This window comes from Ambystoma mexicanum, chromosome 1p (assembly GCF_040938575.1).
Source record: "Ambystoma mexicanum isolate Mex_15411 chromosome 1p, UKY_AmexF1_1, whole genome shotgun sequence".
NCBI lineage: Eukaryota > Metazoa > Chordata > Amphibia > Caudata > Ambystomatidae > Ambystoma > Ambystoma mexicanum.
This window is the reverse complement of record NC_090921.1, coordinates 73,562,436-73,588,745: the sequence shown is the minus strand read 5'-3', so window position 1 is coordinate 73,588,745 and position 26,310 is coordinate 73,562,436. Positions and strand designations below refer to the sequence as shown.

Below are 26,310 nucleotides of genomic sequence, written 5' to 3'. Positions count from 1 at the left end.
CAGCAAATGCTGAACATTTGAGCCAGCTGTTGAACAAAATTAGTTATTTAGTCGCACTCCACGCAGCCGGACAGTGCAAACATTGTTCACGACAAGGAAAGAATTTATAATCCTGAACCCAGCAAGGCAGGACAATGTCCCTTTCACTAGAAGACAACAGACTGGTACACAGAGTCTTTTTCCACATAATGGCTGACTTTCCTGAATTAGTGGGGAGACCTATCAAAATTGACACCCCCATATTCATCCAAGATCCAGCAAATATTGCCCAATTGGGAATGCTCCTGCATGGAATAATCCTCCAAGTGGAACTTTCCAATCATCGAAGAGACTATCTGGGGAGATTCCTAAAAAACTTTCCGCCGAGGGACAGATCGAGGGAGCAAAGTCAAAAACCCTAATTGTTATATTTGTTGTCATTTTCTTTATTTCTTCATACTGACTTGAGCCCAACACAGCCGCAGGATTGAACCATATTAAAGGAGTTAACTGAGAGCTCACACACTTTGAACCTGCACAGTAGAAGTGACTCACCGAAGTATTAGCCTAATCTATTTTTTCCATAGTCTAGCAAGGGAACTGCATCCCGCATCAAGAGACCTTCCGCAAGAGGGGGGACACTTGTGAAGCACATGACACTGTATGACACAAACTGTTCAAGGAACGATATTGAGTGGGGGAAAACAGTAACATTGACACTTGGCGAATGATCGAGATGGGGGCCCAGAACAGTAACCTGGTCCTCCCACAAGCAGAGGGGCACCCTCGCTTCTCTGGAAGAAAATGCAGCCGCCCAACTTATCGAACTATAATGTACTTATGCATTGTGTTCATCATTATTTTGCTGTCATTTACGATCAGAACTGCATTTTTTATTGGTGCATGAAGCATTCCAATTTCAGTGCGCCCACCTGATGATGTACGCATGAAACCCATAAAAGCACCCAGACCTTATATAGTCATTCCAGTCCTGAGAAAATCTGATGGTAAAGTAAATGAAATGAAAATGAATGTAATTAGCAGTTATACATACACACTTGAGGCAATGAATCAGCAGGAAAGCCGGAGACAGGGTCGGCACGAAAAGAATGAAGACAAAGCACTGACACATACACGCGCACACACACAGAATGCACACGAGATGGGCCTAGTATCAATATCCGCAAAACCGCAAATGAAAGCAACAGAGAGGACGAGACTGCCTACCGGAAAAACTTTCACAGGAGATGATGAGAAAAAACGAGATGAAGTAAGAGGAGAGGCAACAGAAGCAGTGCTGTCAGACACCCTGCGGAAAACAGAAGCGGCCACAGAAGGTCTCTCCACAAGGACACAAATGTTAGTAGATCTTCTACTACCGCACATAACCAGAGTAAGAAAACTACAAGAGGAGCTGAAGAACAAACCAACAGAGATTGAATCTACAAGCACGCATGGTCCAACGCAAGGGACAAGCACCAGGTCTACAATACAGCCATATACCGGACCGGTGTTAGGCTGGGTGGTATGGGCACTTGCACGCAGCAGAGAAAAAATGCATGAGGACCAGGAAGAAGCCGGCAGATGCTTTTCCCCTCAAATGGCTCAGGTGAAGAGACCTATACAATGGACCGAAATACCTAACAGTCCTCTAGCAAGAAAAAGCCATACAGATGTATTTAGGGATGTAGTTATAGCAAACTACAGGAAGACACTAAGAATCAAAAGAAGCCTACATGAAGATAATAAGGAACTAAACGACTACCTGGATAGCACAGCACATCTGGGAAACAACATTTGGTACCAACACATGAAGGAAGTTGGAAGACGAAATTCAGAAGGAGAATGCTTTGTATGTGCACTCCTACCGTACAGCACGTGGATGTCCAAGATCTTCGTAGCTGTAGAAATTGATGTCCCGACAGCACAATGTCTCTCACACGTAGCAATGTACAACACCAGAGGACAGTTCATGGGAAGTGATGCCTCATTGATATGGGCAACAGAAGCAGCTTATCCTGATGAAGATGATTAAATACAGGACATTAAGACGAGAAACAGAGCCCATACTAGGAATTATGTGATCAGGTACGAGAAGCCTGGAGTTAAAGGAGCAGCAATCAGATGGGAAGTGAACCCAAAGCTAAACATCCAAGGAAAAACTCCAGAAGAGGCAAAAAATTGGAAGAGCAGAGGCCAAATGCAGATTTGGGGAACAGTTCTTTCTCCAAACGGATGTGAAGAAGGAGTAGTAATCTGCCGAGCCTGGATGGTTTTTGTAGCCTGCAATGAAGCAATAGAAAACTCACAGAGGTTGTGCACACCTCTATGGCCAAAACTTCCAAAATTACTGACATGGGTCGAAGACAGAGGAGGACCCTTACAGATAGTGCCACTGGAAAGCCCGAAATTGTGTTTCAGGAACAATGGCACAAGGAGGATGGGAGAGAACCAGAACTGCGGACACATTTTTGAAGCTCCAGGAATGACTCATGGAACTGTAGTGATTATGGATCATTATTGGGTGTGCGGATCAAAGGCATACATCAGACTGCCAAGAAACTGGGGAGGCATATGCACGATAGTGAATGTCCACGTTTCAGGGCTAGTGATCCGTAGAGGTGACCTGAATATTGACAGTTTCCTGAAGGCAGATGCTCACCTGAGGAAGAAGAGATCTGCAGAGCTGACATCTTGAATGAAGAGAGAAAATTACTTGTCTGCCAAATCAGAAGAAGCGTTCCATGCAATCCCATATGAACACAGGCTGTTCAGCCTCACCTCGTCAGTGTTCACAACAATCCTCATGCCAAGATTCCAGGTTGGAGCAAACACTAAATGGTTGCAGATAACCAGATGGGAGTTACTGCAAACCATCAACTCGACAATAAAGGGATTCAATGCAATCAAGGAAGAGTTAAGAGCAATCCGACTGATGACTCTCCAGAACAGATATGTACTTGACATGATCACAGCTATGGATGGAGGTGTTTGTGCAAAAATCGGAGAATCATGTTGCACATTTTTACCGTCTCACGACGAAGAAAACGGAACTTTAACAGAAGCTATAGACATGCTGACGAACCTACAGAACCAGATGATAATTGAAACGGACGAAGTTGATGATGACAGCTGGTTTGGATCACTGTTTTCATGGGTTACACAATGGATGGGAAATGCATTCAAGTTCCTAGGAGCCCTGCTAGTAATGATATTACTAGTGTTTTGTGTTATCAAGATGATAGTCTCACAAAGCTAGAAAACTGCAAAGAAAGCCATAGGGATGAAAATCATGATTGATGTTGAACCAGGATGGAAGCCCAGAGACCTAACTGATGACGAAATAAGAGACTTTGTGAAGGCAAGCGAGCATGCGCCAGAAGGTATGAAGTTTCTGTATCCCAGGAAACGCAGAAACTATGAAGGAAAATGGATCAATTGCAGCCCGAATGGACAATGTCAACTAATGACATGGAATAAAGACGAACATGTAAAGACAGGTGGTAGCCTGAAAGGAGTGATAAAAATATGGACTCCAAAGAGACACCCTTTCACACCATCATGTACAAACCCAGAAGACGAAGAAGAAATGGATACAGAAGAACCAAGTAAGATGAATCCAAAAGAGAAAGCGGAAGTGGTCGATAAACCGACCAGAGGGGGGAGTGTGGAGGAGATCCCAAATACAACCTGCACTCCAGTTGCCCATTTTGAAGTACCAGGAACGTTCACACCGAGATATGTGACATATGATGAGCAAATAAACCAGCAGAGAGCCGCACTAGGGCTTTACCCAGTGCCAATCAAAAGAACAATACCTAGTGAAATGCCAATAACCCAACAGCCATGGACAGTAAGGTATCCATTAAGGCAACCATACCAGAAAATAACACGAAATGAAGATTGCTTAAACACTGTCCCAGAAGAAACTCAAGAGGCCTTAACTGAAGACGAATGATGACGACATGAGGGCCCGGACAGACGTACAGATGAACGAAAGTCAACCAAAAGATGACACACAAAGACGAAATGTGATAAATAGGGATATCGTGAAACTAGAAGGAGAGACGATGTTGAAACATACAAAAACTTGAACTGCAAAGCAGGAGGAAGATATCCAACCAACTAACGCCTGTACATATGCTTGTAATGCAAGAAGCTAAGAAACCAGTGCAGCTTGCGATGCTTAGTAGAAGAATAGAGCGGCATGTCCCATTATACATAATCTACCTCAACGAAGCACATTATATAAGTGTGACTCCACTTTAGACAAAAGCAGAACTAACCCACGTTACTAAGGGTCAAACAGGCCAGGATTTGTGTTCTAGCAAAAGGCAAGAAGAGAGGCCAGAACTGAAACTCAGCAAGAAGCAGCTCGCGCCTGGGAAGTCGAGGTCACACCAAGAGAGGGAGGCGGATAGTAACTTCGGAGAATCGAAACTTAAGGAGCAGAGCAGCCTGCCCCGAGAAGGTCGAGATAAGGAGGCCCAGGCAGGTGGTGGCCGAAAGTAAGAATGAAATGCACAAATATAAGGAAAACGAAGCAAATTCACGATGTGCTAACACGTGACCAGCAAACGCGAAGAGGTACCAACGTCTGATGTCACCCAAACAGGAGATACCATAACTTTTCCTGACAAGAAGATACAGTTTCGAGGCCGACCACAGCCAACTAATTGACACATAGCAATAAAGTATTGATTGATGGAAGGTAGGCTGGGTGAATCTTGGGGCATCCTGTATCTGGGTGTCCATCCTGCATGCTGCTAATGAAAGTGGAGATTTATGCTTGGGGTTGTAGCTGACCCAATCACAATGGAACAAATAATCTAAAGGTCCTATAGATAGTAGAACCAATGGGATGTCATACTTTTAGTGACGTCTACATGAGTAATGTTAGAGGGAAGGGCATAGACGCCCTCCTGCTAAGAGTTAACCAATCCTCACACTCCATTACCGTATACAGCTATAGCACCTATACATAAGTTACCTTTTTCAACCAATAGAATTGCATGACAAATTTATGAATGTTACACGTCAATGATGACGAATTTTGATTATAACTATTGCTGTTTGAATGAAGATTCTTGGGAGTTGAAGCGAGACGGACCATCGCAACATTGTTGATCTCCATGTTTCCCCATTTCTTGTACTTGTCATTAAACGGACTCCCCTTTGCCAAAACATTGGGTTGTCTTTATTGATTGGTATTGGAGTAGTAAACCTGCACCCCCATCCACCTGATTGGTGCAGCTGTCTCGTCTTAAAGTATTTGAGAGCGAGCTCTGAGTCTATGGCCCTATCAGGGGTTAATCGCCCTCGTTTACACAGGGCATAGATGGGGAGTGTTCCAATCCAGCAAGAACTGAGAGAGAACCGGGCAGAAGCATCATTTAAAATAGCATTTAGCGGGTGTATGTACAGACAGACTGAGGCAACAGATTTTCAAGTGACTGGTAGAAGTTTGGGAGGAATAGAAGTGTTAGGAATGTGAAATATCATTGGTGTTTCATTGATGATTAATTGCAGAGGCAATCTTCAAGTTATGGCAAGAGGGCCCTATCTATCATTTCCAAATGAAGAGTGCCCCCTACTGTCGTGCCAGACTTTCTTTTTTGAACCAGGCTGTTCTTGTTGACACGCTCACCTGAGCTCACACCTCCCCTGCAGGATGGGTTTCACTGGAATTAACATGCATGCCACAATTTCCGTACGCTGTCTTCACTGCGTCACACCTCCAAACCTTCTGCTACACGTGGCAGATACAAGCACACCATTTCATTTGTATAAAACATTTTATTTCAAGTCTGTAATATATCAATTACTTTCCCCCTTTCCATTTCATACTAATTATCAAGTTACTTTGTACAGTGCACAGTGAACAAGTGTGGAAAATACTCCGGCGGCAACTGGATCAGAAGGGCGGAGCTTGTGTCGGTAAGCAAAGATTTAGTGTCCAAAGTCTACATGTCCCAAATCTCTTTGTCATGGTTAAGTGGCAATAATTTCCAAAAATAGACTGACAAATCTGAGCCAAGACAAGGATATTGTGCCAAGAAATTAACATGTGAAACCCCTGGAGTTCTCCTCGGTCTCTGATTGGTCCATATGTGGAATGTCACCGCATGGTTTCTTGCTGCACCCCGCGTTGACGTGTGCTATGTTCTAGTTTTATACTCTATCACCACCAATGCAATTTGGGTGAGGAGCAGGAGAGGGCCTTGGAGTAGGGAAGGGCTTTAGGCTAAGGATGGACATCAGAGCAGGCATAAACTTCAGGACAGGGATGGTCCTCTTGGCAAGAATATGGTTTGTACAGAAATGGGCGCATGTGCAGGGATGGTCCACGGAGCCAAGACGGGCTGCAGGGAGGCAGGTTAATTGTGTGGCACCCTGCAGAGTTGGCTATTGCATCCATGATGGCCAAGATGTTGCTTGGTTATTGGTGGTGTCTCTGGCCACACAGGTGCCCACGAAGTGTGCGTTAGACACAGACATAGATGAACCTGTTCGCTTGGAACGAGCAAAGAGCCCAAATTTGCCTACTCTGCCGCTGCCGGAAAACTATTCTCTTATAAGCCTTTAAATCAGAACTCGCTACCACGGCTTTACAAAGCATGAAGCATTCTGATTGAAAGGTCCTAACTGATCATGCTGTATGAGTGAGGCATAGACCGGCCTATTAGAGAACTGGGGGAACCCCCAAAAGGCTGGGGGCTCAGAAAGGCACAGACATTATCTCGATTTCACCACATTTCTTGAAACCCTAATCTGGCTTTAGGTCCCCTGCCTTGGTTACTGGACCTTCACTCTGTAACAAAGCCATCTTCTCTTTTCAAGATTTCGAATTCATGGAGTTTCTTGGGAGTGGTTCCACAGAAAGTTTGGGAAATAGAAAATAACATGAGGAACAAGGAAAAAATTGCAGTTGTGATATAAAACAATACCGGGATATAGACCAGAAAACACATATTTCCAAAATCACTGTTATGAGATCAGCAAACAGTCAACAAAAATATGGATCCCACCTCAAAAAGTACAGGTGAATCACTTTATGATAAATCAGAGATCAATCATAAAATATACCGATATCATGGATTCCATGACAAGCAAGCACAATCCATCTGGAGCATCTTCCTGTTGATTTTCAATAGTTTTACCAAATCTATACATTAAATACACATGTGGCGTGATAGTTCAAAAGGCTGCATTCGCAATCAATTTTACGACAGACACTAGCTTGAATATTTACATATGAAACATGGCTCATCGACAGCAATCAAGAAACGATTCACAAATGAAGAGCGTAGAGCAAGGGTCTGCAACCTGCGGCTCTCCAGGTGTTTTGGACTTCAACTTTCATGATCCCTCAACATTGACCATGCTGGCTAAGGGAGATGGGAGTTCTGCACAGCCCTGAGAGGCCCCTGCATGATTACATGCTCACATCTCTTGTCCTGACCTAAGGTCTGGCATTGTTATGCTTGAGAAGGTATCGGAGGCAACTAGGAGAGACAGCCAACCAGTTTGCCCGAAGATCCAATTGGAGAATTCAGACAAAATTCTTAAAATAAACTACTTTTTTCTACTGCCTTGGTCTAGCCTTGTGATAATTAGGAAAATATGGTATCTGCGTTTGATAAATGCTTTGTAGCTTCTCCTGAGAACACACAGGCATACTGTGCGTATTGGCACGTGAACCCTTAAGGTGCTCCTTCTGGAAGATCATTACAATTCAACCCTTATTATGCTCTGTAAACCAAAGACCACTGTTAATAGCCAGGGTTGAAGGTGGAGGAGAAGCCAAAAGCACAGAGTTCCTGCTCTGAAAGATGCTCATGTGTAGTTGGGAGTAAGTCATGCTTTTCCACTGCCGCGCGTTCGTGGTTCACGTTACCATGCCTCCATAGGGACGAATAGGATCAGGCTAGGGCTAAGCAGCGGGATGCAGGGGGAGTGGCAGAAAGGAGGGCTATGGGAAATCAACAAGGTTTATGGAGGTGTCACCCAGGAGAAAAATAACATCAAAAAATGGGGTTCAGTTGGGTGTCCCCGATGAAAGGACACCCAGGGAAGTGCAGAAAAAGCAGACATGATGAGGGACAGAGAAGACGCACATTTGGATGGGCAGAACGGATGTGTGTTGAGCAGACTGGAAGACCCCCGCTGGAGACGCGAGAAGAAAGGGTGAAAAAAGGAGAACGGGATTGGCAAGCCAAAAGCGGGGGGAGCAGAAATGGAGAAAGGGTCAGGGTGACTAGCAGGTGGAGAACTGGAGTGGAGTGATGGTGGCAATAGGTAAGGGGAGTAAAACAGTGTCAGAAGGGTCACAGTACATTATCTATGGCAGCAAGACCTTGATGACAGTGGAGCTACCCATTTTGGAGAAGGCAGTAACATCATATATAAACTTCCCATAGGTGGTCTGGCCTACCAGAAAATCAAAGCATTCTCCAAATTCCTCGTAAGTGTGGTTATGTGAGTAACGTATCAGAGTAGTCTGGCGTGGCAATCCATGCCCAGACAAACCTCCCTTCTGCCATCTTCCAACAGATCAGGCCATCTCTCCAGTGTAGACACACCAGATATGAGATGGCACAGAGTCCTAACATCCCAGGCTATGCAGAACATCATGGCAGTAGTCTACCCACTCTTGGCCACACTGATGGCCAATCCATGACAGTTACCTGTCGTGCCGTGGAGATGCCACAATGCACCACTTTCTAGGCTTCATCTTAAGTAATCCCTTACCTAAATTGCCTTCTCCAAACATCCCGTCGGAGTCCCCAGCCCATCAACATGTTGTGGTGTTAAGAGGAGTATAATACCACTTTCTCTTCTCCTTACGTCCTGTCTGCTCCCTACCCGAAATGTGGGCTGCTTCTTATCTCCTCACAGATGTCTCTCTCATTCTGCTTATGCTCATTGCTTTCATGTTGCCGTGTGGCTACCTAACTGTGGCTAGTGACATGGCCATGGAATAATTCAAAACTCTCCTATCTGTGCACTGTCTACCCCATGGCACAGTGTTTCCTCTGCAGGGGATTTGGAGGGCCTAGGGTGAAGAACATGTTGCGATTTTTAGGGTTCTCTGAATTTGTGGAAAATTGATTGCACCAGCTGCTGACATGGCACCTCATTTCTATGTTTTTAACATATATTGACCAGATAGTTGTATGGTAAGAATTCGACCGCATAAGGGTGAGTCCTTCGTATTACAATCTCCTTAAAAGCCCCTTAAATTATTGAGAAGGCAACCCCCCAACCTTGCCCCTCCTCACAGATGCAGATCAGGATTGTCCAACTCTCTGCCTCGATGAGCCGGATACATGCTGGGCTTTTAGCATACCCCTTATTAACATTCGTGAGGTAAATTTGCATACAATGATTCTAAATGTATGCACATTTCTCCTCATGAATATTAATGAGGGATATCCAGAAAGCCGCTCAGGATTCCGGCCCTCAAGGCCTACAGTTGGACAACCCTGATTTAGATCAAACCCCATTACCCTTCACCATATGTGTTTGAGATTTCTTTCTCAAAAATGGATTCTGACTAGTTGATAGATGATACCGGACGACGTGGGCCATCATGAGTTACAAGGGATGAAAGTCTAAATGGCTGCTTGTTATCGCTAACTGGTGCCATTTACTAGCCCCGGTTCATAAAGCAATCAGGAAGCAGCCACCCTAAGCCCGAAGGAAGAGAGTAACGCATGAGAGGCAAAGGCTCCGAGGGCACAATTCTTATCTGCGATGAGTTAACAGAAGGTGGCAGGATTGGTGTGAACTGCGCATGTGCACGCACCAGATATGAGAGCTCCTACATCTGCAGAAGGGAGCTTTGTTGTCCTGAAGGCGCATCTAGGAGTCCATCTTGTTTTTAGTCTGTTGTATCAAATGCACGTGATCCAGAGAGTAAGCCTCAGGAAGACGCAGCAATTCAAAGCTGTGGTGTATGGGGGCGAAAAATAAATATTCACATGGCCGGTCGATCCAGCGCTTATACAATCCCAACACTGTTTTATAAAGCACATTGATGAGAGAGAGAGCAGTTCCTTGGTCATTTCCAGTTATAACACATCCTTATTGGCCACGGTTGTTGAACTGTATCCGGGTCATAAAGGAAGAGGCGGACACTTGGGTAAGCCAGCCAATAGAATGATTGTTTCAGAAGTCGCTCCCAACCGCTGAGGACATGCGAAGAGTACATGGGAGCAATGGTCTAGATAAGCAAGGCCTTGAGAGCCAGTCCTTTCTGAAGAGATATTCTGTGCCAGGCGTCTTGACGTCCACAGCGTAGGGCGGGAATCCCTTAAGGCAGTCTGGCCAGGAGCTTTCCTTTCAGGCTGATGCTGCTGGAAGGTAGATGGGGCAAGCACAGGATCAGTTTTCAGTGCCAATGTCTCTGTGCCAACCCTCCTGCCCTTTTCAGGGGCACCAGCATACTGGGAAATGTCCTAATGTTCAGACCAACCAGTCCATGTTGGCGCTTTCCACCGTGCAGGAAGTTGCGACGCGTCGCCCGCCTTCTCCCTGTTAGACGTAGGCGTTCTTCCCGTATTTGCATATGCTTGTGTTGGAGTCGTACCGTGGTAGAGCCACTTGCGTAGCTGGAACGGCTGCGGTTGAGGCCTTGGGCGCCTGGTATTTGTAGTTGTAACTATGGAAAGAGCAGAGAAGAAATGCACCGTTAACCACTGTTTTTCTAAAAGATACTCAACCGGGAATGTCCTCAACACCAAAGGTAAATGAGCAGACACTTTGGTCATTATCATTGGGGGAAGACCCCAGCCACAAGCAGCCAATTAGGTGTAACACTTCAGCGTTATATGCCACACTCATTCTGAAAGCACTGACACACTCTAGGAACCTACAACTGCAAATGTACACAACCTTTACTTGACCTCCTTCCGAGAGTAGCTGATATATGATATGATATGGCATTTATAACGCGCCCATACACAAGTGTTTCAAGGCACGATGAGGCAAGGGAGGGGGAACAGAGGGAAGACAGACAATGATCTTACTAGGCCAGGTGCCATTCGGAACGTTCAAGGGAAGGGGGAAAAGGAAAGTGCAGGGAATTGCAGCGGGAGGGCAAAGTGCAGTACACGGGATAATGAAATAACAAGATAAATAAAAGAGCGGCCAGCTGGTGGCAAGTGCAGGGTGTGTGCAGACTTAAGTGCTGGTGGGGCAGTGTAGGGATACAGAAAACAGTCCCAAGGTGCAGGGGTTGCCAGGGAGGCAGTGCATGCGTGCAACTGGCAGGGCTTGGGCCCGAGATCAGATGGGTGACCAGGTAACCAGTGCAGTATCAGTATCAGTCAGGACTTCAGCATTGGAGAGGGGGAGAGAAAGCAGAAGCAAAGAGGAAGGCTTTAAGGTGCTTCCGGAACCGATGATGGTTCTCCTCAAGTTGCAGGGAGGCTGTTCCAGAGGGAGCCCCAGCCGAAGAGAGAGATCTACCACCAACTCGTTTATTGGAGAAGCGGCTGACCCTGAGGGAGTTGGAGGCAGATCAGCGAAGAGCTTGAGAGGGAAGATATTTAGGAAGAGAGAGTTGAAGGTATTGAGGCCCAAGGCCCCAGAAGGCCTTTTGCTTTGCACTTTGGGTCCCTCCCCTAGGCTTTCATAGCGTGGGGATATGCAGGGTGAAGCCAGGATGGGTGGCCGAGGACAGACCGATGTGAGTTAGGAAAGTAGGGGCAATCAAAGGTGGGTTTAAGCAGCAGTGGTGGGCTGGTAGAGCTTAGCAGACGTGACATTGGTTATGGGTTGGCGGGGACAGGTGGGGGAAAGCTAGTGTCGATGAGTGGGTGGGTGGGAGTAGGCAGGTGAGGGTGAGCTTAGGAGGGTGGGTGCTAGCAAGCAGCACACATGAATGAACCAGGCATGGTTTCAGAGTTAAAACAATAATTATAGCACAATCCTTGTAGGCCTGTGCCTACATCAAGGACCCACCATTACTTCCTTTACAACACTTCTGGACTTACGCGTTGGCCATACAATTACTTCCATTCACATCCCCACACTCTTGCCCCTACTTTGATTTCAAGGTAAGTCTGCATAAAAATGCTGGAATGTGCAGGCACTCATCTTAGATCCTAGCGCAGTCTTCACAGCAACCTCAACCATGGGCTCTGGCACTGGATCACACACACACACACACGCACACAGGGTACCCTCGGTCATGTAGGTCCTACCAGCCGGGCAGCCATGGATCCCTGTACCCAGGTGCCAGGCTGTGAGGGCTGCAGTTCTCATGCACCCTTCCTGAGGATGGCTCCCCTGGGATAACTCCAGTCTGTCCACCCTCACCTCCTCCTCATGGACAGGGATGTGGATGGAGCCTTGTCACACCACTGCACAGGCCTAGTTCCCTGCCTGACCTAGCTTTGCATCCTCCGTGCACAGGTAAGACTCAGGGCGTTCTGCCATGAAAGTTAAGCAAAGAGCCCTCTGTTTGCTGGTAAAGTGCAGCCAGAGATGCGTGTGGACCATAGCACATGGAATGCCACACAGTCCAGAGGGACAGATACACACACACAGGGGGTGAGAGGAGGACGGAGCATTGGAGCCACTGATGCACAAGCACACTGGGAAGGACATTCTGGGAGACGGTTCTGTGCCCTTTTTCCGGTACACTTCCACTGCCTCCGGTTGAGTAATTGACACTTCCCCGGTTAGAAGAGCAGTGGTTGCGGTACTAGTTTGCTACGTCTTTGAAAGTGCCGACTCAGCAGGCAGGTAGGGCATGTGTGTACACATCCAGGGGCCAGTCCCTAGACTGTTGTGTGCTGTACATGTATGTTTTTCACAGGGGAACAGACCCCTCCCTACATCCTAACTTATTTATTTATTTATTTATTTATTTATTTATTTATTTGTATGGCGCTCCAAACCCTGAGGTAGAAGGGCGCTTAAGAATTTGGTTACAGAGTGGAGAAGTATCTGTGTGTTGCATACTTCGTACAGGTTTATAATATATACATATATATACAGTGGTCAATAAACAGAGCATGACATATGATTGACATTCATTGAGTCATTGGTTTAAATGGCAGAAACACACCAGCAATAACTATCAGTGCTTCAGCCAATGCCCGCCACCTGCATTGCCAGTTGCCATGCCAACTGGATGTGCTGCTTCTTAACATTCCTTTGCTTCTCTGGTCGCTCTGTAGGATTGCTTTTGCTACACGGTGGTGCAAAGTGCCACACTATGTGCCAAAACCAGATAGGATAAACGCGCCCACAACCCTGCAGGCGCTCACTTCGTGAATAGGTCAGGTCCTCTCCAACAAGGTTCCCTCGTTTGCATGGTGGAGTACAAAAGGGGAGAGCAAAAAAGGCAGCACACATGCTTGTAAGCTGCCTTTTTGCACTCCGGCATGCAAATTGCGTAAGAACCGCCTGCCACATATGCATTGCAGCGAGCGTTTGCAATGGATTCCAACGGAGTCCGTCTGCTTTTAGCCGGGGGACTCCATACGAATCGCCAGCATTTGTGCCAGCATGAAAATGTATCCCGGAGCAAATGCTGAAGTATGTATAGAGTGGAGAGGAAGGAAGCGGATTAAGGCTTTTGCACGTCCCGTTTCCCGTACGGTGAGCCGAACATGAGCTCTGTCTCTGTTTATGGATTTCTCGTATTTTTACAACTGCACTCATCACTGTGAAGTGCGGTTAGGATACTTGGTTTCTTTATAACGCTTTTTAAAAAAAAACTTTTTGGTTACAAATGCAATGTGTCGAGGATGGGCTGGTTGAAACAGATCTTTTTCTATTGTGTTTTTAACTGTAAGATGGCCGTGCCACAAGATGATTGCCTGTCCGTTGGCCACACTGTTCTTTGGCCTTCCTCTTGCTCTCTCGGGGCTTTAATGGCCTTATATGTAATGCTCGTTCCCAGGGAAAGCTGCTGCTTTTGCAGGCTATTGGGGGGTTTGTGTGTGTGGCTGGAGGTGGGAGCTCGCATATCTGGTCGGAGTCCACATCCTGGTGCCTGAATGTCTGTTACTGGGCAGATTGTGCGGCCAGTGGCTATCCGTGTTTAGATAGCCACTGCAGGTTTGGATGGTGCAGATCCTTACACTTGGTAGACCTAGGTGAAGTTCCAGTCCCAATCTTGGATAAAAGGAGACCTCCTGCAGCCATTCCACAGATCATCGTTTGAGCCAAGTCCCCTACGAAGAAGAGCATCTGCTGACGATCCGAGGACGGCCTTTGCACGTAAGCGGCATCAACTCAAGTGAAGCCTGGCTCCTCTGCTTGATCTCAAGAAGACCCATTTCTGTGCTTTGGCCCCAACACTAATGGGAACAACCTTGCTCAATCTCTGCTCGAGGATCTGTGCCTTTTGAGCCTTCAGAAGGGTCCCTGGACCAACCGATGGACTGGCCAGCTCTCTCCTGGACCACCGCGCTTCAGCCAACGCCATTCTCAGTGCGTCCTTGGAACTTGGGGGATCCTCAGGACATACTGCAATACACCTTCTCCTGTATGTTTAGCTTTCTTGCATCAACGGGAGCTGTGCAGGGCTGGTTCCTTTATTCCACTACGGAAGATTGGCTGTCACCACCTGATCGCGGTGACTCTGTTGAAATCCATCTTCTTTGCTCCCTGGGGGTGTTCCGAAAGTGATCTCTGCACCCGTGACCCCTGGGTTTTCCTCGACTGGACCAAGCACAGAGGAACGTGTCCCCAATGGATTCCGGAACCTCATCAGTGGTCTCTGGAGAAATTGGAGTAAGGAGGGTAAGTTAACACACCTGTTCCCTTCCCCCCATTCTTCATAGGATTATGTGGACGTAAAGTCTTGTCCCTATCTCTCTCTTTCCTGACTTAGATCATGATGATCTGGTCATGGAACACCTCCAGGGCCTTCCCTAGTGTAGTAGCATTGAGAGAGTTACTCACCTGAACTTTCCTTAACATTTAGAACACTTCAATTAGAACCACTCGCATTGTCCAATCACATAGTAAACCTGCCTGAAAAGTATAACTTTGGAACTGATGACTTTAGGGTAAAAGGCCCCAAACCATCTTAGATCTGGATTTACTAAGTGCTACGGACTTGTTTTAGTGTATCTCTGAAGTGTGTCTACTGACCCTTATGTATCTGAGTACTTAACCTGTTTAACACTAGGTATGTAATCAAATGCTTTCTATGTTTGCCTAAGGAAAAATATGTATATATGTTTTATAGTAAGTGTGTAACAATATTTGCCGAATGGACTCATTGCTTAGTGTGTATTTTAAAGGCCTAATAAATAATTGTATATTTTTGTACCTACCGGTCTAACTGGAATTATTGGTGTTCCTCTGTAAAGACCCATTGGGCCTCATTCCGAGTACGGCGCTAACCAATGGCGCTATTAACGCCTTGGTTGACGCCGTACCCGGACCGGCAGCGCCTTGGTGGATGGCGGAATCACCGCCCCATTCCAAGGTGGGCGGGGCGGTAATTCCCCATTCACCAAGGCTCTTCCCCATTCCCAAATGAGCCCCCATAGGGCTCAATGGGAATGGGGAAGATGCAAATAACGGTGACCGTTCATTACGGTCACCGTTATTGGCTTGGAGGCCCCTTTGCACCCTCGACTTTAACACCTGCTCAAAGCAGGCGTTAAGGGCGAGGGCGCAAAGGCAACTCGGAGTATGGCGGTAAGGGATCACCGCCACTGGTCTCGTTACCGGTGGCCGCTATCCCTTACCGCCATACTCGGAATGAGGCCCATTGTAGCCCTACACCATTCTCAATCCCCTCCCCATGTCTAAGCCTCACCCCCCTTCTACCTACCTTGATTTGGTTTTGATAGACTTTAGCTTAATTCCTGTTCACCATAGTAGGTTGGCCTCCCAAAGCCCACCTAGAGGGTTGATTTTGGAAATCCATATTTACAAGGGGGACATCAATATTAGCCGCTGTCTTGGACTCTATTCCATCGTATTCCTTGATTGCTTCTTGAATGCATCTGCGTCTCAGGCAATTGTGTGTGAACTTAACAACTGACTGTAAAGTAATCCCTTGACAGTGTTTTCTTGGAGGTAAGTGTTGCTGAAACAATGGAGGACGATATTTGGTGCATATAATGACTGTTTCCTCCCCCATCTCATAGCAACGCCCAGGAAGATGTGTAGCTTCATTCCTAGCTCTAGTGTGAGCTCAGTGGGATTATACATGCTATCCATGAGCTCAACAGAGTGGAAGAGGTCTGCATTGCTCCATGACTGAATTCTGATATTATCCCCTACACATATATATAGGCATCCATAAAGTTATCGCTCCATGGTCCATCATGTAATACACATCTTTGCTCAAGTAAGTGTTCACGTCTAAGTGTAACGTCTGTGTAATGCTGAGGGTTAGGTGCCCAGAAAGCTTGGTTTAATAACCCAGACCGAGGGCTGCAGGGGAGGCATATAAGTACTTAACCCATGGTGGACACAACCCCAAGGGTGCTAAGGTCTTTAGCCCTCTTAAGTGTGGGAAGGGATCCTCAGAGAAGGAAGATTACATAGCACACATCTTCCCGGCTCCACTCAGTTCTCAGAGTAAAACCACCACAGGAGGAGGTTACTTGCATCTGCATGGCTGGGGCTGATGCATGGAGATAGGCTCCTGACTGAGGTACGGGGAGAGCAGGCATAGCCCCCCAAACTGTAGAAGACACTCCCAGGATGTGCAGAGCTACCAGGGTAAAAGAGGGCACCAGTGTCGAGGAAGGAACACGAACCAGGCTCTGTAGGCAGAGTGCAAATGTGCTGCGCCGCAAGCCAGGGGATGCAGGAATTCCAGGTAACTTCAGGTAAATAAGGCACGGAATCCCTGTATTCTGATTGGCCAAGATGCACTAAAAGTTAAGAAAAGGCTGCTAATTGGTAAATTAATGCATTTGTATACACGTGGGCCATACAAGACCCCCATCGCTGTACCTGGTGTGCGTGCATGCAATACTGTTTCCCAAGCTTTAGAGAATTGCTTCTCCAGACACTTTCAACCAATAGGAGTATAATCCTCCAGGGAGAGGCATTATTGCTTCACAGAGATTGGTCATTGCAGTTACAAGTAGCTTACTGGGTCAACCATCTTTGTAAATCGGCTCATGTCTCTCCTCTCCGTAGAACATTGCACTGCTTGACGGTGGAAGACTACATCAAATTCAAAGTGCCATGTTTGATTTTTAATTGTCTAAATGGTTTGGCCCCAGATTACTTAAGTAATAAAATGTGATACTACCAATCAACTAGGTTGCTGCAATCAAATGACCAGCTGTTGGTAAGTGTTCCTCGATCAGTGTGTGTTTCTAGTGGAGACAGAAGATTTTCAGTCTTTGGGATAGACTCTGGAATAGTACCCCAGGAGAGATCGGAGCCCCTGAAATGCTTTTGCAGTTTCGCAAGGCTCTCAAGACCTTCCTGTTCAAATAGTAGATGTGTGGTCCTTGGGTGGACTTTTGTCCACTTTTTTCCCTCAAGTTAATGTTTGGGAGCACTTCTTTGTATGCTACTTGGTTAATGGTTCTTGGGTACCAGCTGCGCCTTTAAGTCCGTCCTGAGTGTGTTACAAATACTAAAAATCAAAATCAAATCTCGATATATTGATCAAGTTCCACAGCCACCGACTGAAAAGGCAGGCACGTGTTTGAGAGATACTCTGGTTTCCTCTGGCAGCTAAAGGACACAGGTGGTGCAGAACAAGATGACATTTTAGTTACACTGGACAGAGATGTCACAACTAAGGATTTCGAGTCGTGTTTGCTTATCCCTGAGCTCAAGCGTCCTCAGAGGGGCAGGGTATAAAGCAATGGTGTGATTTGATATCCCCTGCCCAGGCAGCTTCTATTTATTCAGTGCTGCAGTTAGGCTGCCTGTTGACACTGTGAGCAGCCCAGCTCTTGTCCTGCTCAGGCCCAGTGTGAGATTCACTCTAGATGAGGGCAGAAGGGGAGGGAGGGCACTCACCCAGTCCGTCCTACACCAGGGTCGGGAAGGCTATACTAACTCTCCTCTACTCATTCGCATTTAGAGAGCTTCCACCCTGCCCATCACCCACAGAGAGGGTGCTGAGTGGGGGCTGCTGCTTCAACCCAGATACCACTTGGGAAACCAGCCCCCCACACCAACAAAGAGATCTGAAGCCAGTACTCCTCTACTTGTGCAAACCTGAAGGCCAGGCCACTAATGCGTTACTGCACCACAAATAACCTTTACTCGCACACATGGGCATAGAACACCCCGGAGCATTACCCACTGCATAGGGTGACAGTGGGGGTCATTTTCTGGGAGAAGCGGATTGGAAAAAGTGGCAGAAAAGACTGCCTCCACCTCTTTTTCTGGTGCGCCTCATTTGTGTGCATTTGTCAGGTGGAGCTTCAGTGCCAATGGAGGCTGTCCCTTCCTTGCAATACAGTCTTCAACAGGACAGGACCCGCCCCGCCCCCTTGCGTCATGGTTGCCAGTTCCAAATAGCTGTACACGTGATCTCAGTGGTGCAAGGGAATGGGACGAGGCACAGGATATGGCAATGAAATGGCCAGAGAGCTGGTACCTTTTCGCATTCGCAGCCTGGGTCCTATAGGAACAGGTCATGAAACTTCCACCCACGACATCCAGGAGCGATCCCGCCCAGCCGAGGTAAAGCGCCGGCCCGATTTCATACCTGCAAGCCAAGGAGATGGTATTAATGCATGTTAGTGGTCAACGCTATATGCCCGAAGCACCAATGGCCATGCCTGCTGGTCCTGTTCACAGCAACATGCAAAAGCCTGCTAGCATATACTTCACCATAAGTCTTTTAAGGAAAACGCCACCTGAAGCCAGATAATACATACTTTGTTACAGCACAAATACCAACAGCAGCGGATCCGTGGGGTTCTCCAATGCTGGACTCCCCTGTAGATTGAAGGTTTCTGTGATCTACTTCATCAGGAACCCCAGAACACACATTGACTGCACTCAAATTGTTTCAATGGGAATAAGGTTGCAGCTGTGCTCATGGACACTAATAATCCCTGTCCTCTTGGGTCCCCATGGACCCATTCTTCAGGGGGCAACAGACACCACAGCGAGCCACTTGCATGGGGAAGAAATTGTTAAAGGGCTGTAGTGGTGGGCAGTTTATTTGCCCCACGTGATCCCATGGATGGTCCTGCTTCTGTGAAGATGTATTCACAAAGAATTGTAAGAAAACGCCTGCAGAAGGGCTGTGGCTACACCGCCCATGCGTTATTGTACTTTTTCCCCTTGTGTGTTTTGGTTGAAACTATACAGCGCAGAGCTCTCAAGTTACCCGTGGAAATGCATGAGAAGGCAATCCAGTCCTGATGTTGTTCCCTTGGGCTTCTGTGACTTGTAGTTTTTTTCTTTCCCGTTTGAAATTTAAGAAAACTACAAGTCTCAGAATAGCAAGCAAAAACAGGACTGACTAGCCTACTCACACATGGCCACAGGAATCTTAAGAGCTATGGTTGCAGGATGACCCTACTGGACTGGGCCTACAGACGCGGAGGTCTTCTCTAAAGTGTATGCATGCACAAGGCAAAATATGCAGTGACGTGTGGGAGCCATCAGTCTCATTTCCGCATCTGTGACAGGCCTTTACAAGGGAGCAGAGGTTCCAGCTGTGGAGAGTCAGAACTGAGTCTCCTGGGATTCACTGTCTGTATTTCAGTGCAGACCGCATCAGGTCTGAGAAATGCCTTCGCCGTGGGATTGGGTGAGTTCTGCCTTGCAAAGCCTCCCCCTTTCACGTTCTGTTGCACTCTCGTGAAGAGAGCACCCCCCCACACTGAGTTAAAAGTGTGATTCTTATAAGCATGACCATAGCTCAGGTTTAAGAATAGCCAGCAGAGCTTGAGCCTGTGCAGAGGGGTAGTCGGGGTAGGGCCTAAACGGGCAAGGCCCACCCACAATCTGGAGATGCCCACTCTGGGCATTTACAGATGTTCATGTCACTGCTGTGGACCCAACTACATTAGCGTCAGGCCCGACTTGTTAGACAATCCTGGCTACGCCTCCGAGCTTGGGGGGGTTCCTTTCAAGGCCTCCCCATTGCATCCCGTCCGACCTGAGTGGGTGGCCCTGAACAACCCTAATCTGGGTTGAAAACATGTTTATGGGTTATTGAAACTGTCTGGGAAATGGGGACACTGGGACTGAATAGGAGGAGCAGCCAGACGGCAGTTTATGAGTTAAACCCATCGAGGGCGGAGCAGATCCACGCCCAGCAGGAGACCCGTGCCTACTTCCTGGTCAACCCAGACATTCTCTTGCTGACACCCAGTCCAAACACCCTACGAGACGCCATAGAGAGAAACTGACAGATGCAGAGGAGGGACTTCCTGGCAGCCCCATCCTCTCCCTCTCATGACTGCCAGCCCCTTTGCTTTCTTTGGAGAGTGCTCTGATGGATGGAGGCGCCATTTTGGATGGGCTCCCCTGCTGGTTTAGTTGAAATGCGGGCTCTTGTCGTTGGGGAGCCTCAGTTTCCTGTTGCACTTAGTCTCGTACTCAACAGTAGCTCTCTGCAGCCATTTTGTTTGTCATTTGCCTTCAGTGGATCCTGGTGTTTGGGGCGTGACCCCACTCTCACTGTGAGAGATAGTAAGACCTCACAGTCCATTACAATTATTGCTAGGTGGTGCACCTCCCCGCCACTGACCGCCCCCCTCCGCCCCCCCACCCCCCAGAATTCTACACCTTATCTTGCTAAGAGCCCAGTGAGGTTGTGTAAAGGGAGATCTGCATCAGAGTGTAGCTCGAGCTGACCTCAGGCTGCACATGCTGTCATAGAGAGTCCAGGGTACATTTCCATAGCCCCCCCCACCTATGATGGCTGCATTTCTCTGGCATCAGTCAGGTCTATTTCCCAGTCCCTGGTACACCCTGGCACCCTGTAGCGACCTGCATTACCTGGCAGCACCCATGGGACCTCACAAGGACACCCACAGAAGGAGGAGATGCAGCAGCCTGCAGTCACATCTGCCAGCACCCCTGCATCCCTTACCCATATGAACGTACTGTCTCCCCAACATTTTCCCCTTGCACCTAGAAGCCAGTTCTAGGCACTCAAAGCCCACCTGACCTTTCCTTGGAACTGGCAAGTCACTACAATACTCTCCTGAGGGTGTTCAACAGGGCCTTTAATTCCGCGAGGGCCAGGAAAAGGCTCTCTAGACCCCCCAAACCTCCTTTACTAGCTTTTGAGTTTATTCCAACATTGGATCATCCACGTGTAAAGTACATCACCAATTATATATTTTGATAGTTGGAATCTGCTTTCCTTGCAAGTCTTTGAAGTTATGAGAAGCAAGGTCAGGCTTTTCTTAAAGTTTAATAGCGTTTCCTAGGCAGAGGCTATCAAGATGCGAGTTGTGGCCTATGTCTGCTTTTCCCTTCATATTCTAAGCATGATTTGACCTCGGGGCAGTAGTATATTCGCCACTTTCGATATTGTGACTGGTCCCATTGTTTATTTGTCCTTACGATTTCTGTATGGCCGTCTTGTCTCTTGTGGATTGTGCATTAATCCTGCTTGAAAAACTACAATGTAAAATAAAAGGAGACGGGGAAAGGAATGAGACTCATGAAAAAACCTTACGAGGCTTCCACTGCCCTATAAGGCAGGCGTCTGCAACTTGCGGCTCTCCAGATTTTTTGGACCTCGACGTCAACCTGTGGCTCTCCAGATGTTTTGGGCTACTACGCCCATGATCCCTCTCCACTGACTATGTCATCGAGGGCTGATGGAAATGGTTGTCCAAAACAACTGGGACTGAAGGGCTGGGCTAAGAGATCATTGGGGGAACGTGTTTTGCTTCAATGTGGTTCAGTTACTCAAGGACCTCTGCAGTAACTAGTTCTGACCAATGTGATGGCCCGAACGGCGTTCTAAATGCACCATTTGTCAGAAGTGTTCCCGAAGATGTGTCACCACTCCCCCAACCCCACGTACTGATCAACGAGTTTGCTGTGAAAACTCATAAAATGATATTTGCAAATGTGGGCCACTTTCCTTCGGTAATGGGAACTACTTCTCGTCCCAGTCTAATCTTGCACCTTACATATAATACAGTGGCTTTACTCTAACACTGGAGCATCAAATAATTACATAGTGTGCCTAAAGCCTGTGGAACTGTGAACGCAATAAACGCCGTGGCCAGAATTGACAGTATGGCATGATAGGATTAGGAAACAACACTGACAATGAAATTGACTGATTACTGTAGAGATGTGAAATGATCCTACTACAACAACCTAGATGCATCTGGACAATATCCACATGCCTTGGAAAACACAGTAAATGGAGCCAGAATTCCACTGACCCTCCATGCAGACATGAAAGCAAGAGTAGGTGTCAGTTTATAAGAAAATAATCTCCAGTCACAGGAATGCGAAGATTCCAATGGAAGAATAATGTGGCTTGCTTACTTCTGCCAGCAGGAAGCCGAACAGGAACAACACCAGACCGACACGTAAATACATTATGTATCAGTCTATATGGGAAAGTTTCAACTTTGGAGCAAAATGGAAACATACTTGCAACCACTCCCCTGGTTTCCTAGAAATTCCATTAAGTAGATAATAAAGGGATCTAAGGGGGTGGTCTGTCTTAGGCCACATCATCTGTAACCAAAGCTAGGATGGCTTCTCCTTAAAGTAAAACAGGAATAGTCTCCCTTGAGCAAACCCTTGCACAACCTAAACATCAAGATGGTAGAATCTCAGGTTTTTTACAGGAAGAATCTCTCTGTTTCTGATTAGGCATCTCAGGGTTTCTGATGTGGCATAACAGGGTTTCTGCTGTGGGATGTCTGGGGTTCTAATGAGGGATCTCACGGTTTCTGATGAGAATCCTTGCGGTTTCTGAGGTGCTGTGTCTGGGATTTTGGCGGTGCTATTTCAGGGGTTCTGAGATTGAATCTCAGGGTTTGCAATGAAGGAATCTAAGGGTTTTGTTGAGAAATCACACAGTTCCTAAAGTGCTATCTTGAGATTCTGGGTTTCTGAGGTACAATCTCAGGATTTCTGAGGTTGAATCTATGGTCTTCAGATTAAGCTTCACAGAGTTTCTGTTGAACAATCGCAAGGTTTCTGAGCAATCGCAAGGTTTCTGAGCAATCGCAAGGTTTCTGAGCAATCGCAAGGTTTCTGAGGTGAAATATCAAGGTTTTTCACAAGGAATCTCTGAGGTGCTGTTTCAGGATTTCTTGAGTTGTATCTTCCTGTTTCTGGGGTGAAATCACAGCATTACAGGTGCATAAACCCAGGTTTACTGATGAGAAATCCCAGTCTCTGAGGTGCTATCTCATGACTTCTAAGGTGCTATCTCAGGGTTTCGGAGATAGAATCTCAGGCTTTTCAGAGGTAAAATGTCAAGGTTTCTGATGAGAAATCTTAGAGTTTCGGACAATGAATCTCTATCGTGTTGTCGTGAGGGTATCTGAAGGTTTCTTTGGTAGAACTCATGGTTTCAGAAGATGAATCTCAGGGTTTCTAAGTGCTGGTGAAATCCCACAGTTTATGAAGTGCTATCTCTATCTCTTTTGATTTGCTAACTAAGGTTTTTTTTAGATAGAATCTCTTGGTTTTAGAAGGTTGAATCTTCGTGTTTTTGGAGCACAGTCTTAGGTTTTGTGCCCTTGGCCCTCGGCCCACCCTACCCTAAGGCAAATCAGGTATACTGTTTATGTTGTGTCAATTTCACCTTTATAATTGTGATCACTGCTGCTCTACTAGTAGTGTGTAGCTGAGTATAGCCATCCCTGTGCTCCTGTGAGACAATAGTCATTTTGTCACAATGCCCCTTTTCAGTTCTAGGTATTCCCATTCACAGCTTTTTCAAATGAAGAGACTTACTTTGTTCCGGGGTAGAGCGGGTCGAAGAACTCCTTAGTGATGTTAAAGGCATACCAGGAGATGGCAACTCCAGCACAGAGACCTGCGGAGGAAAGACATCAGGTCAGATAGGTCCCGCTTGCTGGGAGGATGTTCACGCCTTAAAGGAGACTGGCCCAAGGGGAGTGACTGTGGTTCAACCCACTTCTACCAAACCATGAAATCGAGGAAAGACTAACCAGCAGAAGACATTGGGACTTGCAGGCCTGCTCATTATAGAGTACTGTCGGCAAGGTCTTACAGCATTAATCCCACACACAACTGTACTTAAGTAATATGACTATTCATAAAAAGTGAATAATCATTATATTTCATTTAGAACCCTTTTCTTTCCGATTCCTTCATATATTGATTACATATGTGGGAAAGTATTTAAAGTTTATTTTTTATTTAAATAATTTCCCATCCAATTTCAAGTAATGTTGTCTAACAACACAATATAACAGTGCTAGACATTTCCTTAGGGGTTGCCAAGGGAAGGGGTCAGGGCTCCTGGGAGGGAATTATTCCCATTGCTTGAATGCATTTGGTTTGGGGTTTGCAGCTATAGCCCTGCACCAGGATCCTCCTATGGCTGTAGCCTGTAGCCTTTGGTTCGCCAGATGTTTTGAAGTCCAACTCCCATCAACAATAGCCATCATAGTCGTTGGCGACGGAGCATGGGAGACATAGGGCCTCATTCCGAGGTTGATGGTAAGGGGTTAACGGCACCGGTAAGGGTGCCGGTGCCGTTAACCCTTCACCGCCGCATTACGACGTCCTTTAGCGGGTGCCACTTAGGGCGGCTGGTTTTACCAGGCGCCCTTAGTGGGAGCTGCTAAAGGACCAGCAGGCTAACAACGGGCTTGTTATTAACAGGCCCGTTGTTAGCTCCCTCCCCATTCCCATAGAGCCCTATGGGGACTCGAATGGGAATGGGGATGGGTTCCCTGAATGGGGAAATACCGGGTCCTCCAAGGTTGGAATGGCCCGGTAATTCCCCATTCAGGGAAACCGGACCCGGTATGCAGTAAGGGGGTAGCCATGGTGCTAATAGCACCATGGCTACCTCCAACCTCGGAATGAGGCCCATAGTCCAACACATCTTGAGAGCCAAAGATTTTAGACATCTGTACCTATGCAGAGCCAAGAGCTGCAAAGCCTTACGCTTTAAAGGTTCGGCTCGCCCGGTCCAGAAACCAAACTCCATCATCTTGTCCAATGAAACAAGAGAGGGGATGGGAGGAGCGGTCACTTGGGCGGTTACATCAGACTTGAATTGACCAATGAGTGTACAACATCCCCATGCATGAAATACCGGAGACTCAACTTCCCAGAACTCTAAACCAGGGGTCCTTCAAGGCTTCTCCATCCAGCCTGCTGCCATGTCCTGTGGCCCTCACCCCTGCAGAGGCGACCTACCAAACACGCCATTATTTCCACCATTTGTATGGTAGTGGGAGAGAAAATATGACTGGAACCCTGGCCCCATGCCGCCATGCCCGTAGGGTACATTGAGACATATTCACAAAGCATTCATCGGCACATGCCTAAATGTGCAAAAATATGGATGCTGCTTGGACATTGGAGAGTTAGCACACAAAAACATGCGGTTATGCATGCGGCGCGGTGTGCACTTTGCATACGTTATGTTGATTTATATGGCACACCGCTACCCCCAAGGGGCAGTCTCCAGGAGCTCATGCAAAACAGGTCTTTCTAGAGCAGTGGTATTCAAACCTTTTTAAACTGAGACCCCCTTGAGTAAAAATATAGTTTTTGGGAATCCCCACAATTTATAACTGCTTACATTTTCGAGTAAATGCTTGCATTTTCTATTAAAAGCAGTAATTGTAATCCCTTTTAAAGAGCCTCACCCCATCCGCCCCCCGGGTATCTTTCGGGCCCCACCCGGGGGGGCAACCGCACAGTTTGAAGACCTTTGGCTTAGACGCATGGCAATGGCTGGCAAGGCAAAGGTGGCAAAAAGGTACCAAGCTGCCCTGCCCAAGTCCAGTTCCCATGTGTTCATCAGAGTATTTATTCCTGTACTAATCTGTCACTCATGACAGGATCAAAGGTCACATCTCTAAACCATTTTCCCCAAAGGTGGTTCACTCCCCCACAGTTGGACCACACTTTTAGGTAAAAACGTTTTTTTTTTCAAATGTGTTTTTACTTTTTGCCTTTACAAACCCTTTTCTGGTGAATGGCACATATAGGATTTGTTTTGAATCCCCTTACATGTGCAGTTTGCGTTTGTGTGGTCGCAGGTGAACATTGAATTCTTAGGGCCCGATTCATGGCATTTTTTGTAAGGTTCAAAGTGTCTTTGCACTGCTGAAAAGTGACCTGGCACTGCTGACACAAAGCCTGATTCATGGAACTGTGCAAAGTGTATTTTCTCAGTGCAAAGTCATTTTTGCATTACAAAATGAACGTTGC

At 46.9% G+C, this 26,310-nt stretch overlaps 1 protein-coding gene across 1 annotated transcript in view; it reads right to left on the bottom strand.

Moving 5' to 3' along the window:
* Window positions 1-5,755: 5,755 nt before the first annotated feature.
* Window positions 5,756-26,310, bottom strand: part of CLDN15 (claudin 15) — a 190,582-nt gene continuing 170,027 nt past the window's right edge. Inside the window, exons 3-5 of the mRNA XM_069643268.1 lie at window positions 23,848-23,929; window positions 18,539-18,649; window positions 5,756-10,642 (exon numbers count right to left, since the gene is read on the bottom strand). Coding sequence (XP_069499369.1) covers window positions 10,519-10,642; window positions 18,539-18,649; window positions 23,848-23,929 — 317 coding nt within the window. The 3' untranslated portion in view covers window positions 5,756-10,518. The remainder of the gene's footprint in view (window positions 10,643-18,538; window positions 18,650-23,847; window positions 23,930-26,310) is intronic.